General features: G+C 47.5%; 1 protein-coding gene across 2 annotated transcripts in view; it reads right to left on the bottom strand.

The window, feature by feature from the left end:
* Nucleotides 1–17,670, bottom strand: part of CNN1 (calponin 1) — a 166,674-nt gene that overhangs the window by 31,967 nt on the left and 117,037 nt on the right. The window contains exons 1-4 of one of the 2 annotated variants that reach the window (XM_073654260.1): nucleotides 12,294–12,317; nucleotides 10,267–10,388; nucleotides 10,107–10,173; nucleotides 8,409–8,546 (exon numbers count right to left, since the gene is read on the bottom strand). In XM_073654260.1, the coding sequence (XP_073510361.1) occupies nucleotides 8,409–8,546; nucleotides 10,107–10,173; nucleotides 10,267–10,301 (240 nt within the window). In that variant the 5' untranslated portion in view covers nucleotides 10,302–10,388; nucleotides 12,294–12,317. Of the gene's footprint in view, nucleotides 1–8,408; nucleotides 8,547–10,106; nucleotides 10,174–10,266; nucleotides 10,389–12,293; nucleotides 12,318–17,670 lie in introns of those variants that run through there. The other variant, XM_073654259.1, reaches the window with a different exon arrangement.

Raw genomic sequence — 17,670 nt, forward strand, 5'->3', positions numbered from 1 at the left:
GAGTGAGGGGTGTTTTGTTTTGTCTTGTATATATTTGCATAGTTAGTATTTATTTTATTTAGAATAAAAAAAAAAAAAATGTATATATTAGTTTGTATATAATTTGTCGGTTATTGTTTATTATATTGTTATTATTTGTTTGGTAACCGGACCAGATGTCATGGTGTAGGTAGTTATTATTCTGTATATATGTATAATATGTGTGTGAGGAGAGAGGGAGCGGCTGGACCAGTTCATTACATTGTTTATTTTCTGGTTATTAATTTTGTTATGTTTCTGTTATTATTATTGTTATGTTTTTCATTTTTATAATAAAAGATCTACAGGTTGTAACTCAGGATCAGTAATGTAATGTATGTACACAGTGACTGCACCAGCAGAATAGTGAGTGCAGCTCTGGAGTATAATACAGGATGTAACTCAGGATCAGTACAGGATCAGTAATGTAATGTATGTACACAGTGACTGCTCCAGCAGAATAGTGAGTGCAGCTCTGGAGTATAATACAGGATGTAACTCAGGATCAGTACAGGATCAGTAATGTAATGTATGTACACAGTAACTGCTCCAGCAGAATAGTGAGTGCAGCTCTGGAGTATAATACAGGATGTAACTCAGGATCAGTACAGGATCAGTAATGTAATGTCTGTACACAGTGACTGCACCAGCAGCATACTGGGTGCAGCTCTGATCAGCTGCTAGTCAGTGTGGTGATTGCGGGTGTGGTGGCTGCAAATCCTGCTGTGAGCTCCTGATCTCTGAGAAACCAACACCTCTCCACCTGGGGACCTGCTTTCTCTCTTTCCCAGGGAGGGAGCGGGTTTCTGGGATGAGTGATGGAGCCAAGTCCCAGGCTTCTGCTTCCCGAACTAGGCCGGCGGGGGGCAGAAGAAACCAGCAACCGGCCTGCACATCAGAGGACTCGGGGGTGAGACGCTGCACCAGGAGTCGCAGCAATGTGGCTCCTACTCCCCCCGGGATTGTGGAGACCCCCAGAAGCTGCAAGGCTTCCAGCATGGAGGAAAAGCCTGACAGCGGCGTGCAAGATGGCGCTCCTTCCGGAGGAAAGCTGAGTGCTCACGGAGGTGAGGCCGACCTCCCTGAGGGGGAATGGGCGCTGCAGGGACCCCGGGAGTCTGTGTCCACCTATGCCTCCCAGGTCATGATCCGCCTCCGTGAGTATGAAGATGCCAGTAAGCTCATCAGGAGGCTCCGGGAGGAGCTGCGCTGCACAAGCGCCAAAGCTGCGGGGGCCTCCAAACCAAGGAAGGCAAAACTCCAAGCCGAGGTAAAAAGACTGAGCAGTGAAATTCAACGCCTGGAACTTAGGAAAGCCACCATCAGGGAGCAGAGTGGTCCTTTCAAAGAAAAACTTATAAATGAAGACCGCTTTAGAGAAATGGCTGATACCAGAGAGCAAAGGCAGATAGGGCTGCAGCCTGAGAGCCAGGTGGATGATGAGAGTGATGATGACCAGCAGCAAGCCCCACCTGGCAGCCTGCAAAGTCACCCGCAGGCCACGTGCAGCGAGCTCCCTGCAGAACAGGCGACAGTGACATCCGGTCGCAGTTCTGCCGGCTCTGGGGAGGACAGTGACAGCAGCGGCCAGGGAGGGGCGCTAATGGCGGAGATTAAGCTCCTGGAGTCCCCAGTGTGCCTCCAAAACTTCCATCTTGGTGACGATCTACCAGAAGAGGCACCTGGGGGCCACAAAAAGGCAAAGAAGACCAAGACAAAGCTGCAGGAAGCGGTAAGATACGTATATGCCCCCCTCCCTGTACCCCCTGAGTCGGCGGCAGGCTCAGCTCGCTGTATAAGCCCCGTTGCCCAGCCCAGCCCGGGTTCTGCTGTGGATCCGGTGCAAAGGCGCGGGGAGATTACAGAACGCGGTAGTGAGGCGCAGAGCTCCGTCTCTGCTTGTAGTAGTGGGGACGTAGCAGGAGGTGCATCAGCCGAGAGGCTGGACAGTGAGGGCGGCCCGGCGGCGGGCGTTCCATCAGGCCACGATGCTGTGGTGCGCTCCTCAGTGGGAGGGGGAAGCAGCCCGGTGTCGGGGGCAGCTCCGGTCGCCTCGGCGCCTCTGAATGCTGTTGCCGCTGATCACTTAGTTGAGAAGCGGCGGCAGTGTAAGGGGGCAGTTGGGGCTGAGCGTTCCGGTCCTCCCACGAAAGTGCTATTTTGTGTTGGCGTCGCTGGTCCGGAAGATCCTGATGCTAAAGATCAGCGGCGCCTAACTGCAGCTAGAGATCAGCGGCACATTATACCAAATGCCAAACAGCGGAAATTACCGACCGATGATGTGGAGGGCACACATAAGACCGGGGGTGAGGTCGCCTCCAGTTCTATGGAGGTGACTGAGCCCCTTGTGCCTGATGCGGAGGTCAAAAGGTCATCCACCATTGTTACTGGTCCAGCAGGAATGAATGTGGTGGTGGGGGTGAATGAGGATAATTCATTGTCTAGTGGTGTGGTTGCTGGTTTGGTGGAGGGTGAGATGGAGGTGGGTAATGGTGATACTGTTGGGGCTGATGTGGTCACTGGTCCGGTTGCCCCCCCGGGGGTGGCAACACCTGTCCAGAGTTATGCCAGTGTCACCTCCGGGGCAAATAGGGCATCCTCCTCATCTCCGGGCTTTGAGGACGGCATGTTGCAACGGCGCCTTCTGGAGGCTCTAAAGAAGGGGGAGAGATCACTAATGGTAGAGGGTCGAGAGGTTGATCTATCCTTCTGGATAGAGAGGCATGGCCTCGGGGCCTTCCGAGAGCAAAAAGGGGGAGATACAGTGTGGTCCCTCCCAACAGCCGGGCCAGGCAGTGTGCGTAGGAATGTGGTCCGTCTTCGGTGGAGGGGCAGTGATGCATGTCCGTCAAGGTCTAAAGTTGTGGAGCTCCTGCTGAGGATGGGCTTCAAGGCGATTGACATCTACGCCTTGATACATCCCTATTCCACGCCTGAGTTTGATGTCAGCTTTGTTCGGCCGGAGGGGCTTGAGCTCTTCTGGGCGAATTATGAGTTGGCAAAAAATGAGCCCGGCTGGCGAGACTTTGCCGTTCAGGCAGTGTCTCGCCAAAACCAGATCAAGAAAGTGACCGTGATGACTCGTAACGAGTCGCTTTCTTGCTATGACATCATGACGTGGCTTGGTCGGTATGGAGAGGTGGTGGAGATGCCAAAGAAAAACCGCGACGAGTTTGGTATCTGGTCAGGGGCCTGGACGTTTATGGTAAAACTTAAGCGTTCAGGTGGTACGGTTGCCCACATTCCATCGTCTGCCTTCCTGGGTAGGGATCGTATCCTGGTCTTCTACCAGGGGCAACCGAAGCTCTGTCACAGGTGCGGTGACCCCACACACTTCAGTGCAAACTGCACCGTGCAGAAATGCGCGTTGTGTGGGGGTGTCGGCCATCTTGCCGCCTCTTGTGTGGAGATTAGGTGCCACCTGTGTGGTGAGTTAGGCCACCCATTCAGCCATTGTCCTCGCTCCTTTGCTAAAGCAGTCGAGACCCCGGTGGGAGTAAGCCGTGAGGCCGATTCTGCTGGAGAGGGGACTAGCAGGGGTGGGGGAGCTGAGGGGCCAGGGAAGAAAAGCAATAAAAAGACGCCTGCCCAGCTGAGGCGTCTAGACAAGCGCAGACAGGAGAGGGAGCGGGGCGAGCCCCAGACTACCGGGGCAGCCCCTGTCCTGGATGCCAGTGTTGCTGCTGAGGCCCCGAGGGATGATGAGTTGGATGAGGAGGTCAGGAGGATCCACAGGGAGGAAACTGCCTCTGCTTCAGAATCCTCCCATTATGAAAGTATGGATGAGGATAATAAGCAGTGGCTAGAGCACAAGCGTAAGCTCGGCACCAAAAAGAAGAGAAAGAAGGGAGATAAAACATCTTCTCCCGCTCTGACCAAGGTACCTAAGGAAGGTAAAACCGACTCCCCTCTAGTTGGTCTTTCTAACCGGTTCCAAGCCCTTGATAACATGTCTTCCTCTGAGGAGGAGGCTGAGGGTGAGGTTCCGGCTTCAGCGGAGCTTACAGGGGGCGCCGAGTCTCCTTCTCCTGGGGATGCAAGGTCCTTGGGGGGAGGGACTGGCCCAGAGTCCGGAGACGAGGACGAAAAAAGAAGGAAAAATGTGGGAATGGACACCTCTGTGTCATTAAAGAGGGGGAAGGATTCCTCCTCTGAGGCAGAGGATAAGGGGAGTGGGAAGAAGAAAGCCATCTAACTCAATCACCAATGATGGCGGTACCCACTCCGTTGACGCTGGCGTCCATTAATGTCGCCAGCATTAAGTCAAGCATGGCTAGATTTGCGGCCTTTGATTTTCTCAGCCGGGTTGAAGCTGACATTTTCTTTTTGCAAGAGACCAGGCTGCCAAATATGGCAGAGGTGTTTATAGCTAAGAGGGAGTGGAGACTCGGGCCCTCCTATTGGTCTCTTGCGGCCGAGCCGTATAGCGGAGTGGCGGTCTTTTTTACCGCACCGGTAGAATGCCGACGGGTTATTGAGTTAGAAATGGGGAGGTGCCTGATATTAGATGTCCTCATGAAGGGACAAAAGCTTCGGCTCATTAACATCTATGGTCCCCAATCTAAATGGGACCGGAAGTGTCTCTTTATGAGGATCAAGCCCTACCTTTTTACGAGTCGGCAGGTCGTCTTTGGAGGGGACTTCAACACTGTCACGAGGCCCCGGGATAGAGGAAGTTCCAGAGACAAGCTGACTTATGATAGCGTCGCCCTTAATAGTATAGCTAGTGAGGCTCGCCTGGTGGATGTCCACATCCGGCACACCGCAGGCCACGAGGGGTTCACCTATCATAGAGGTAACTGTAGGTCCAGGATAGACAGGTTTTATTTAAAGGAGGAAGCCGTCTCTTCAGCCGTATCTGTTGTTGAGGTGGAGTTCTCCGATCACTGTTTGATTTTGTTTTCCCTGAATGTTACAGAGACCCCCTGGATGGGAAGAGGCTTTTGGAGGCTCAATTCGTCTCTCTTGGAAGAAGCGGAGATAAGACAGTCCTTTGAGGATTTTCTTCAGAGCCAGGTACCCTTACTGGATCTTTGTAGTAGTAAGTCAGAGTGGTGGGAGATGTTTAAGAAAAGGGTGGCGAGATTCTTCCCCCAGCTCTCGAGCCTCAGGAGCCTGGACAGGTACCGCCTGTATCAGGGCCTGAGGAGGAAACTCGAGCATCTTGTCTCAAATGGAGGTAGCCGCGAGGAGATCTCCAGAGTGAAATCTTTGCTAATGAGGTGTCAGTATGATAGACACGCATCTTTGGTTTTTGAGAGGGATTACGGGAAGTACCGCTCGCCCGACCCTTATAGAAACTGCAAGATGTCAGTGAATAGTAAAGTTGTTACAGGACTTGTTGACACTGCGAGGTCCCTGAAAAGATCCAGATCAGGGATCCTGGAGGTCGTCAGATCCTTCTACTCGCACCTCTTGGGGAAGAGGGATCTGGATTGGGATGAGATGTCGGCTTTTCTGGCTGAAGCCGTCCCCGAACCAGGGGTAGACCCCTCTCTTGGCGTTTTGACAGAGATGATCAGGGAAGAGGAAGTTAAGTTGGCGATTGAAGGGCTTGCCCTGAAGAAATCTCCCGGCCCGGATGGCTTAACATCTGAATTCTATAAGACCTTTAAGGACGCCTTGGTTCCCCTCTTGACTGAGGTATTCAATGAGTGTCTTTCCTCGGGCACTCTGCCAAAGTCAATGAGGAGGTCTGCCCTGATCATCTTGTCAAAGGGTAAGGACCCATCTTGCATTGAGAATTGGCGTCCCATAGCGCTTCTCAATGCAGACAGGAAGGTTTTGGCAAAGGTGCTGTTTAATCGGCTGGTGAAATTTGCACCCCAGCTCCTTTCGGGGGCCCAGCATTGCTCTGTTCCGGGCCGCAGTACAATTAGTGCTGTACTCTGTGTCCGAGAGGCGGTGGAGCAGGGTAGGGCTGGCCACTGGAAGGGGTACATGCTGTCATTGGACCAGGCAAAAGCGTTTGATCGGGTTAATCATGAGTACCTCTGGTCTGTCCTTCTGAGGTATGGCCTGCCGGGGGGGTTTGTTGATTGGCTTAAGACCTTGTACTCTGGGGCAGAGAGTTTCCCGCTTGTGAACGGTTGGATTGGCAGCTCTTTTGAGGTTGGGTGTGGTGTTCGCCAGGGTTGTCCCTTGAGCCCGCTACTGTACGTGTTTGCGATTGACCCACTTCTTAGGAGGGTGGAGCGTGGACCGTTGGCTGGGATCGGGATGGACCGGGCAGCACCGGAAGCCACTCTGAGAGTGGTGGCGTATGCCGATGACGTCACCGTTTTTGTTTCCTCTGATGGGGAGGCAGAATGGCTGATGTCAGAGGTAAATCGCTACTCGGAGGCATCCGGGTCTAAGATCAACCGGGATAAGTGTGAGAGTCTCTGGCTGGGAGGAGGAGATCCTGGTTTTGATCTCCCGGACAGCCTTCCAGAACCCAAAGTCTCTGCAAAAGTTCTTGGCATCGAATTTGGCCAGGGGGATTACCCCAAACAAAATTGGGACAGCAGGCTAGAGATCGCCACTCAGAAGGTGAACCAATGGAAGGGTTGGTCTTTGACCCTAAGGGAAAGGGTAAACCTGATCAAAACTTACCTGCTCCCTTTGCTGATCTATCTGGGCAGTGTGTGCATCTTGCCAGAGCCTCTCTGGACTCGGGTCTACAGTTTGTTCTTTCAACTGTTATGGGGGCATAGACTGAACCTGGTCAAGAGGGAGGTTACTTACCGTACGAGGAGACTAGGAGGGTTGGGTATGGTCAACCCTGTGGTATTCCTTGTGAATAGCTTCATTAAGCTCAATATTGCAAACCTCTGGAAAGAGAGGGCTCCTCCGTGGGTATTCTCCTGTAAGGGATGGTTTCAGCCTTTCTTCCAGGAATGGGAGACAGGAGGGCAAGTGAAGGATCTCCGCACACCGCATGGACATCTCCCGGCTTACGCTACCGTGGTTCTGAAGGTAATTCGCCGGTGGGGTCTGGGAATGTGGGAGGTCAGGACTCTGCCAAGGAAGCTCCTTGACAAAAGGGTTCTGTTGACCCATTTTCAGAGGCCTCTGGCGCTCAGGGATTGCCCAAGTCGGGATCTTGGGGTGGGTCTGCATCTTTTGAATTCTATCAGGATCCCCTCGAAGGTTTGGGACTTGGCTTGGCGCTGCTTCCATGGGAAACTGTGTGTGAGGGACAATCTGAAGTGTAGGAGCTCTGAGGACAGGAACTGTCCTCGGGAGCATTGTGGTACCATGCTTGAAAGCATGGACCACTTCCTGCTTCGTTGTCCCTTTAACACAGAGGTGTACAACAGGGTGGGCGCCTCCATTGGCTGGCCCCGGCTGGCCGGTCTCTCTTATGCGGAATGGGCCTATGGAGCATTCGGGGACCTGGGTGGTCGGGACCGCTGCACCTTATTTCTAGTTAGCGCAGTGGTTAGGTATCACACGTGGAACGCACGGTGCTTAGTATCGACGCAGCGGAAAATCCTCCCAGTGGACGATGTGTTTAGGACCATACTCGGTGACCTGGTGAAGGTGCGTTCTCTGGAGTATGAGAGACTGGGTACATGGAGGGCCGCTCTCCTCTGGGGGGGCTTTTCTTTTAGTGTGCCCTAGTCTGGTCATCTCCTCTCCTGGTGGTGGGCTGCTGCTGACACCATAGATTTTTGTTTTATTGATCAGTAGACAGTGATGTAGGGCTGCAGGCGCTGAACTTGGGCTTTGTCAGGTGTGGTTATTGTATTGTTTGTTTCTGTATATATTGTATATATGGGTTTGGGTGTAGGTGTTAGGTTGGGTGGAGGGAAAAGGGGGGAGGTGGGTTCATCTTGTGGGACACTGGTTATTTGGGTGAAAAACTGGCACTGCCTGATCTGGCCTATGGACGTTGGACTGAGGCATGAGGCGCAGGACCAGCTCTCAGGTCAGTGCCGGGGAGGGACTGATGGGCTTGAGTGTGGGGGGTTTTGTTTTGTCTTGTATATATTTGTATAGTTAGTATTTATTTTATTTTATTTATTTAAAAAAAAAAAAAAAAGAATGTATATATTAGTTTGTATATAATTTGTCGGTTATTGTTTATTATATTGTTATTATTTGTTTGGTAACCGGACCAGATGTCATGGTGTAGGTAGTTATTATTGTGTATATATGTATAATATGTGTGTGAGGAGAGAGGGAGCGGCTGGACCAGTTCATTACATTGTTTATTTTCTGGTTATTCATTTTGTTATGTTTCTGTTATTATTATTGTTATGTTTTTCATTTTTATAATAAAAGATCTACAGGATGTAACTCAGAATCAGTACAGGATAAGTGGATCTCTTGTCCTCTACTGATCCTGAGCTACATATATCCTGGTTGATATATATGTATCCTATGGATGTGACCTGACTACGTACCATGCTGGCCAGGGCGAGCAGTGTGGACTGAACTTGGGTGAGGTTAGTGTTCTCATACAGGTCATTTGCTTCAAATATATCGTGTGGTCTGAGTCCATACGCTGTGATGGCTTTAATGAAGTTTCCAATGTTTTCCAGCTGCAGAGACAAAAAAGCAGAAATATAGGATCATGGGAAAAATATTCCTTAAAGGGGTTAAAAAACATGTCTTCAGCTTTCCATGGATTGTAGCTGGCTGCAGTACCACACACATCCTGTATAAAGTGGGGGCACTGTTTTAGAAATAAAGTAGTCATGTTTTTCTAATCCTGGAGTATGGCTTTAAAGTGAAACATTCAGCTTGTGACTTGCAATAGGCTAAAAACTATCACTTTGCTAGAAGTCTCCATGAAAGGAATAGCTTTTTTAATTGATGTGACGTTTTTGCATTATGTGAGTGAACTGCCGAGATTTATTTTATTTTTGCCATTATTTTTTATATATTTTTTCTATTTTTACAGGATTTGAACATTTGATTGCTTGTGCATACAAGCCCACTTTGACTGTCGTGTATTATTACATTAGAATGTGTGAAAGGGTTAAAAAGAACCCATCATAATGATTTGACTACGTGTAAGTATTGGTATGGGTCAAACCAGTGTCAGACTGAATAACATTGGGACCATAAGAGAATTTGATTCCGAGAGCCCACCTTTCATTTTTGCAAAACCAGTGCAAAATTATTAAAGGTTTTTTTTGGACCAGGGATCATTTTCGTCAGGCGCTGTATAAGATACACAACGTTAGGATTCGATCGGCTATCATCGCGTGATCGCTCAGATACCGTTGAAATCCAGATGGTGGCGCCGGGTCAAGGGACCCATAGCGTCTGCAAGGTCAGCTGCTATAGATGCCCCTGAAGGAGGGTCCACCAGAGGATTCTCCAGTTCTTTGGTGGGCCAGTCCAGCCCTGGGTCACATCATACCAATAGTTACAGCCACACTACTGGCTTCAGTAGTAAAATCATCCTGACAGATTCCCTTTAAAGACCTAGAAAAAAAAAACCTTTGCAGTCTGTTGTCAGGTTGTAGTCTAGGGAGCAAGTAAGTATCAACAGTGCTCAGTGTCAGGGCTCTTTCATACGTCAGTATTTCCGGTCTGTGTGGTGACAATTTCCACATGTACCGGAGACACTGACACACGTAGGCCTATTCAAATCTATGGGTCTTTTCTGCAGCGTTTTTGCTACCAAGAGGTGCAGAAACGCTGCAGAAATTTCTGCAAGCAATTCCTGAACGTGCGCACATAGTCTAACAGGGCACCATGACCACATTTTTAGCTTACATTTTTTTTCCATTTTCCTCATTTAAAACCTAGGTGCGTCTTATAGTGCGAAAAATACAGTATATGGATTTTTTTTATTTTATTCTTATTTTTACAGGTGGAGACACGGGGAGCAGACTACTACTCTCATCATTAACCCCTGCTGGTGCTGATTGCAGCGCCGGCAGAGGTCTATGATGAGGGCAGCGTTCAGCACCTGGTGCTTGGGAACATCGCTAACTGTACGCTGGTTCCCAAACGCCGGTACATGTGTTCCTGGTGCGGCACACACACGGATATCTCCGGTACGGGCTTTTCCGGTACCTGAAATATCCGGACATGTGAAACCGGTCTCAGTAAGGTGCAGGAAAGCCACCGCTGTGTATTTCACTTACCTGATGCCAGTTTTGTGTAGACTCATTGATCTTCTTGACGGACCCAGGCTGCAGCTTATTAATTAAACTGTGAGAGAAAGAAGGAGAAGAATATAATAGAGATTGCACTGACGAAGCCGTATAATTCCAGACGACCCCCTCCCCCCTGTAATGTACTCACTCGCACAGGATGGCGCCATCTTTCAGTGACTCCATAAACTTGTTTCCGATCTTCCTCCCGGTTGTACTTTCTATCCATTCCCTCAACTCAGCCTCCAGGTGGGGGTCATACTTTGAGGCCAACTAAAAGTAGAGAACGCAGAATGTCAGAAGCAGTGCTTGTAACTACTGCAGCGGTAGGAGCGCATTTCATAGACCCACTCCATGCACAGCTGCCGTCGCATAAAAAGGATATAAATGACTCATGATCAGCGAATCAGCGGGGGTCCTTGGTTCAGACGGAATTGCCAAAAATTGAAAGATAGAAAAAAACGTTTTCCCCAAAACAGCGCCATTCCTGTATATAGGTTGTCTCTAGTATTGCAGCTTTGATCTACTGAAGAGAACAACGTTGATCTGCAATACCATACACAACCTGTAGACAAGGGTGGTGCTATTTTTGGAAGAAGGAGGCCATCTTTTTCTGCCCCTTTAAGGAATGTTCATACTAAGTTTTTATATGTGGATTTTAGTTGCAGAAAAGTTTGTTGATTTTGTTGCATTTTTGGTTTGGTTTTTATGTGTTTATTGTGTTTGGGGTGTTTTTTCTGCTTTAATCATTCAGTGTAAAAATGTGCAGCGTTTTTTTTCCAAGCAGAAACACCCCAAGGCTACGTTCACACAGAGTTTTTTTCTTGTGGATTTTAAAAGCAGATCCACATCAAAATCCACATAAAAAAAAAAAAAACTCCATGAGAACATAGCCCAAAAACAAACACGTTGCTTCTTTTTACACATGGAAACAAACCTGCACAATGTGAACTATAGGGGTAGCTGAGTTTTTTGTGCAGAAACTCTCCAAAAACCACAACCTTTGATTGGAGGGTTGAAGCGTTTCGGCTCCGAAAACGTAGCCGTATTCCCTAAGGATTGTTTTCCCATCAAAATCAATAGGAAGCTTATTTTAGGATTTGAAGAGGTTTTTCATGTGGATTTTGGAACAGAATCTGTTCCAAAATTCACATAGAAAAAAAACAATTCAGTGTGAACATAACCAAAGACTAAAAATCTGTACCAAGGAGCCTCCAAGATCATGGGACATTTCTACCTCTCTTATGTGGGAGACGGGGGACCCCACAAGCACGACTATAGTACAGAGGTTGGCCTAAAGGACTCATTTATCAGAAGTATTTACTAGGCCTTGTTGTTACATGAATCCAGCCAATCAGAGCTCAGATTTCATTCCTTAGACTGTTCGGGTAAAATGAAAGCTGTGCTCTGATTGGTTGCTATGGACGACAAGCCTCCGTTTATCTTTTAGACTGATTTGAAGAGGCCTAATGTTTAGGAAATTCACCCAAAAAATAAATAACAATTCATCTTCACATGAAAATGGGCATTATTATTAAAAATATAATTACATGAACCTCCTGTGGTAGTGGGTAATGGAGAAGATTTATCAGAATAAGGGCAAAAGAAATATGGAGTAGTTGCCCATAGCAATAAATCCGTTTAGGCCGAATTCAGACAATCATGAATCCGCTGGTCTCTTGACATGAACTCAACAACCGGTTCGGATATAGGAGCCCGCAGCAGATCTGTACACGGACCATGTTTCGCACGCGGGCCGTGTTTCGCACGCGGGCCGTGTTTCGCACGCGGGCCGTGTTTCGTACGCGGGCCATGTTTCGTATGCGGACCATGTTTCACCAATGTCTGAATTTGGACTAAGGGCCAAACTTTGATTATTTGCAATTGGCAATTACTCTTTTTTAGTACCATTTTTGATAAATTTCCCCATCGTAACAAAACCAGATTTACAAACTAAATCCCCCAAAAAGCTCAAAATGTTTAATTCTTCACCTCTACCCCAAATACTTTGTGTTATGACCCCTTACACTAAGCGGATCACATTAAATGTTGTCATAATATAATAAGTGCTGGCCCTCTAACTGATAGATCCGCTCAATTTCATGAAGTAGACCTTGCCTGCCAGACATAATTAATCGATGGATGCATTTTTTAGGTTACTGTCGCTTTAACACTGGCCTCTCTTGTCTGTTTTATTGTCACCAAATTCAACGATTGGCGAATGTGGAGAAGAGCAGCGGCGTTATCTCCCTGCGACCAGGCGGCAGGTTGGCAGGTGTGCCCCCACTTATGGCTTTGTTCATCTGGGTTGTAATTAATCAGGGAAATGCATTGTCACATCTGGCCGAAATGGAAAAAAAATTAGATTTACTGGAGTTGGCGCAAAAGGAAAATATGGCGTTATCATCATCAGCGACCAAGCAGACTAAATCCTCAGTGCAGATCATACGCTGTGCGCACACGTGCAGCCATAAAGTCACGACAGCCGTGCCCTCAGATGCCAATTATGCCCCCTTGAGTGCCCCCATTAATAGTTCCAGTTGGTATATTTTAATACATTTCCAGGCTCGTAGATAAAGATTGTGTTGCAAAAATTTTGCAAATATATTTTTCTAATATAAGGCTAAGGCTATGTGCCCACGATGCAGAAATGCTTCGGATTTTTCCTGAGCGTTTCAGCATCTCCCTGGCAGAAAAAAATGCATGTGGATTGTACATGCGGATTGTACATGCGGATTGTACATGCGGATTGTAAATACGGATTTTACATGCGTTTTTCCTGCCAGGGACATGTGGATGTGAAGCGTTCTTCACATGCATTTCCGCATGCGGGTTGTCATTCGCTTTCCAAGCGATTTTAGCATCACTTGGAAAGTGCTTGACAACTTGGTCACACAATATAAATCCATGCAACCGGCATGGATTTTATATAGTGTGACCAAGTTAGTTAAAAAAAAAAGATAAAAATGGTAAAAAAATATAAAAAAAACATTAAAAATAAAAAAATACAATATACTCACCTTCTGATGGCCCCCGGTCTCCTTATCCGATGCATCCGGTCTCCCCGGTGTCTCGCGGTTGTGTAAAAGGACCTTCCATGACGTCATTTAGTCATGTGACCCGTCACATGACTACATTACATCATGGCAGGTCCTTTTAGACCATCGCGAGCTGCCAGAGAGCCAGGACGCATCGTTATGGAGACCGGGGGCCATCAGAAGGTGAGTATATTGTATTTTTTTATCTTTAATTCTTTTTTTTTTTACAGGTACTATGGTACCCGGGTCTGGAGGAGAGACATTGAATCGCTTAATATCCGCATGCGCACATGTAGTCATGCGGATATTAAGCGATTCAATGCAAGTCAATGGCGGCGAAAACGCTAAATAATTGCTAGTGCTGCGGATTTTTCCGCAATGATAATCCGCAGCAAAAATTTCCGCAGCATGTGCACAGCACATGCGGATTATCATTGGGGACCATAGCAGACCTACTAACAAGCGTTTTTTAAGTGTTTCTGCAGCGGAATTGCCGCTGCGGAAACGCTGAAAAGACGCATAGTGGGCACACAGCCTAATTTGTGTTTCATTTTCTCAACATTTCTAGGATCTCTGCTTGCTGTCAGTGAATGGGATCATTCTTATTTACATCCAGAGACAAATTTACCTATAGGTCCCCTTTGGTAACTAGATCTGAGGAAGGGCAAATTTACATATAAGCAGAGTGTGGATTTATATGTGAATTATGCGCATGTTTATAAAGGTAATCACTGAGAGGAGGACACTGAGGGAGGCACAATGGTATCCGGCCTTGATGTCAGCTTGGCAAAAATCCAATTTCTTACTCTAGCCTTTTGTCTAAATGCCCTGACCAATACAGTTTTGCTTACTGGTGCTCCCTCTTAGCACCTAGCATGTGTAGAGCATGGGTCCAAAATCATTGGCTCGTGAGCCCCTGATGTTTGGCTCGCGAGTCCCTGACGTGTGGCTCGCGAGTCCCTGACGTTTGGCTCGCGAGTCCCTGACGTGTGGCTCGCGAGTCCCTGACGTGTGGCTCGCGAGTCCCTGACGTGTGGCTCGCGAGTCCCTGACGTGTGGCTCGCGAGTCCCTGACGTGTGGCTCGCGAGTCCCTGACGTGTGGCTTGCGAGTCCCTGATGTTTGACTCGCTAGCCCCTGAAGTTTGGCTCGCTAGCCCCTGATGTGTGGCTCGCGTCGTGGCTGTAAGTTCATGCGAGTGCCACTCAACTGTATTGGAGTCCATAGGAAGCGCATCTTTACTTGTAGGGGGCACTTAGGACAATATTACTTGATAAGAAACACTCAGGGCATAATTACTTTATAAGTGCCCCTCAGACCATTACTGCTTCCTCAGGTGGTACTCGGGACGTTATTACATTAAAAGTGGGCACTTGGGGCATTGATCATTTTTAAGGGGGTAATCGCAGGAATATTACTTCATAAAGGGGCACTCGGGGCATGAGTACTTTATAAGGGTCATTATTATTTTTCAGGAGGCACTCGTGACATTACTTTTCTAAGGGGCACTTGTAACATTATTACTTTATAAGGGGGCGCTCAGGGCATAAATACTTTATAAGGGAGCACTGGGGTCTCTATTACTTTTTAAGCGGCACTGGGGCCATTATTACTTTTTAAGGGGGCACTTGTGACATTACTTTTTAAGGGGCACTTGTGACATTATTACTTTATACAGGAGCACTGAGGGCATTGTTACTTGATAAGAGGGCACTCGGCTCATAAGTACTTGTACTTTATAAGGTGGCACTTGCAAAACAATTACTTTAAAAGCAGTCAATTAAAATGGGCATACGGGGGGGGGGGTCTTCTAAGATTTCTTTGCATAGAGTGTGGCTAATGACCATCTCTTAAAGCTGAATGTGGCTCTCAAGGTAAGATAGGTTTAGAAACTTTGATCTAGGGCTAATGCCATGCAAGCCTCCCTATTGTGTAAGGCAGGGGTGGGGAACCTCAGGCCCAGGGGCAGTTTATGGCCCTCGATGATCCTTTTATCCGGCCCTTGGGCAGGCATCTGTATTTTGGCAGCTGCCGGGCTTTTAATTTCTTCTTGCTCTGTGAGCGCACACACACAGTGTTCACTACTGAAAGCTAAGGCGCGTGCAATGAAAGATTATGTCCTGACACCAGTGCCAGCGTCAGGACGTACCTTGTGGTGGAGTTAGTGTGCAATTTGTACGGTCCCCGAAGGACGGTATAAATATCCAAATGGCCCTTGGCAGAAAAAAGATTCCCCACCCCTGGCCTAGGGGTTCAGTGTTCGGTTTTCTACGACAGTCCCATGGTCAAGAAATGGTGGGAGCTTGAGCTTTCTCACCTCCGCTCCATTCAAGATCACCCTCTAACGATCGGACCCCCAGAGATCAGCAAGTTATCCCTTATTCTACTGACATGTGATAACATGTTCTTTTTTTGAGGGTGATAACCCTTGAATAGCATCAGACTGTGAAGGGACCCACCTCATCGACAAGGGGGATGGAAACACCCAAGGACTGATTCATCATTGTTTTTGCACTTTTTTCTGGAGTAAAAATGGTTCTATTAGTTACTTTTTTAATAAAGGAGACCCCAGGTCAGTTTGGGTATTGCGGTCCTTGTGCAGACTATGAAATAAACATCTTAAGACCTGCTATTTTTTCATAGAAAATTGCAAGTAGTTACTAAAAGAGACATATTAGGGAAGGAAACGGGTCTTCAAATCCGTACATTCCTGTAGATGTGGTCAACTTGATTTATAAAACTTATAGAAAACGCATTATTTGTAAAAATAAACCATATTTGTTTTTACCTGGTGTAAATGCCGCTGTTCTCCTGGTTTTCTTTTGTTCCTGCTCCTCTCTGTTCCTGAGATATGATCCCTCTCTTCTCTGCATGTAAAGCTAGTCTTGTTAGCCAAGTGGGCGTAGTCATCAATTGTTTGTGGGCATCTTCATGAGGAACACACCCCCTTGACTAACAAGACCAGATTTACATATAGGGAAGAGGGGCCATATTTCAAGAATGGAAAAAAAAAACAGCTAGATTCAGAAGAACAGCAGCATTGGATATATCTATCAAAGAATTTTAGATTTTTTTTGCTTTTCAGCCTGTGGGTGTAAACATTAACTGAGAGCAAGCAGAGATCCTGAAATGGTGAGAAATCGGAGCACAAAGTACATCAGCAATTTGCAGAACTTCATGAGGTTGAGCTGACGGCTCCTGTTTCGGAGCTCTCCCTGTCATCAGGACAACCCCTGAGAAGTAGACAAGCCACATCACCTGCACAGTTGCCACACCTGGGGCATATGTCAGATCATGTGACTTCTGTAACACCTGCACCAGAACCAAGAAAGTGAAGAATACTCACTCTCCACACGGGGAAACCTTACCCCTTTGATTCCAGTCTTAGCCTCTCATCAAGCCAAATCAGATCTCATACTTTGTACTGATGAGGGGCAATACCCCGAAACACAGTGTCTACAAATTGAGATTCTGGTTTGGCTTTTTATCCCACGTCATATTTCAAGGCTCATTAGAGGTTCGATAATGACTTGTATTATTCCTACTTCCAATAGGTGGCGCTAGAGTTCAAGTCCTCTTCCTCTCTGAAGAGACAATTAGCATATTTAATTTCCCAGAGGAGCTTGCAAGGCGTTTAAGTCTCCTCATACTGGCGTGCCAGACCTGGCATGTCACACTCCACAAGCAGAAACGTTACCCCTTAGATCTCAATGTACACGCAAAATCTTTTGTATCATTCGTTCCTGATGCCAGGCGGGAAGCGGCAGAGAGGAATGTAGGAGGGGGGTATGGAGGAAGTATGCGTGGGTGGTATGCGTAGAAGGAGAGGGGCTTTTTAAAGCCCTCAGGGGCATCACCCTGGTGTCTATGAGGTTTATATAAAGAACAATAACCCAGTAAATCTCAGCGTGAACTATGGAGTCAGCTATGTGAGAAATCACCAGGCGGGCCAGCCAGCATTCACAGCATGCCAGACAGCTAGGACCACACAGCAGCGCCTCTAGGACACGCTTGTGAATGGCTATTATTAGAGCCGTTCTCTCCATATTAGATGAAGGAATTACAATAGTACGAGAGACTATTGTATCGCACTCTCAAAGGGCAAACAACAATACCCCTACTAATATCATAGCTAAAAGGGTCCTAAATATTAGAGGATCAGGTCTGTTGGGAGGCTGGTGAGGAGGTGGGGAACCAGGAAGATCAGGATGAACAGTGGAGTAGGCTAAATAAGGGAAAAGAGTATATTGATCAGGAACAGATGTAATGGAGTTATAGATTCAGCAGGAATGGCGAGGAGCGAAGTAGGGTGGGATAGCGGAGATGCTGATGCAATCAATGACACTAAACTCTCTCTGCTCTGCCAACCCAAACATTGTCAGATCTGGAATTGACCAAACTAGGGAGCAGACAAGAGACGGCACAGACCCAGCCGACATAGCTTTGCTATACACGGAGAGACAAGGGCCCATCCTCTATCTCATGCTCTGTATAATACAGAGGAATCCACAGAGTATC

The sequence above is a fragment of the Phyllobates terribilis genome, unplaced genomic scaffold (genome assembly GCF_046119375.1).
Source record: "Phyllobates terribilis strain yellow unplaced genomic scaffold, ASM4611937v1 Scaffold_11__3_contigs__length_659146591, whole genome shotgun sequence".
Taxonomy (NCBI): domain Eukaryota; kingdom Metazoa; phylum Chordata; class Amphibia; order Anura; family Dendrobatidae; genus Phyllobates; species Phyllobates terribilis.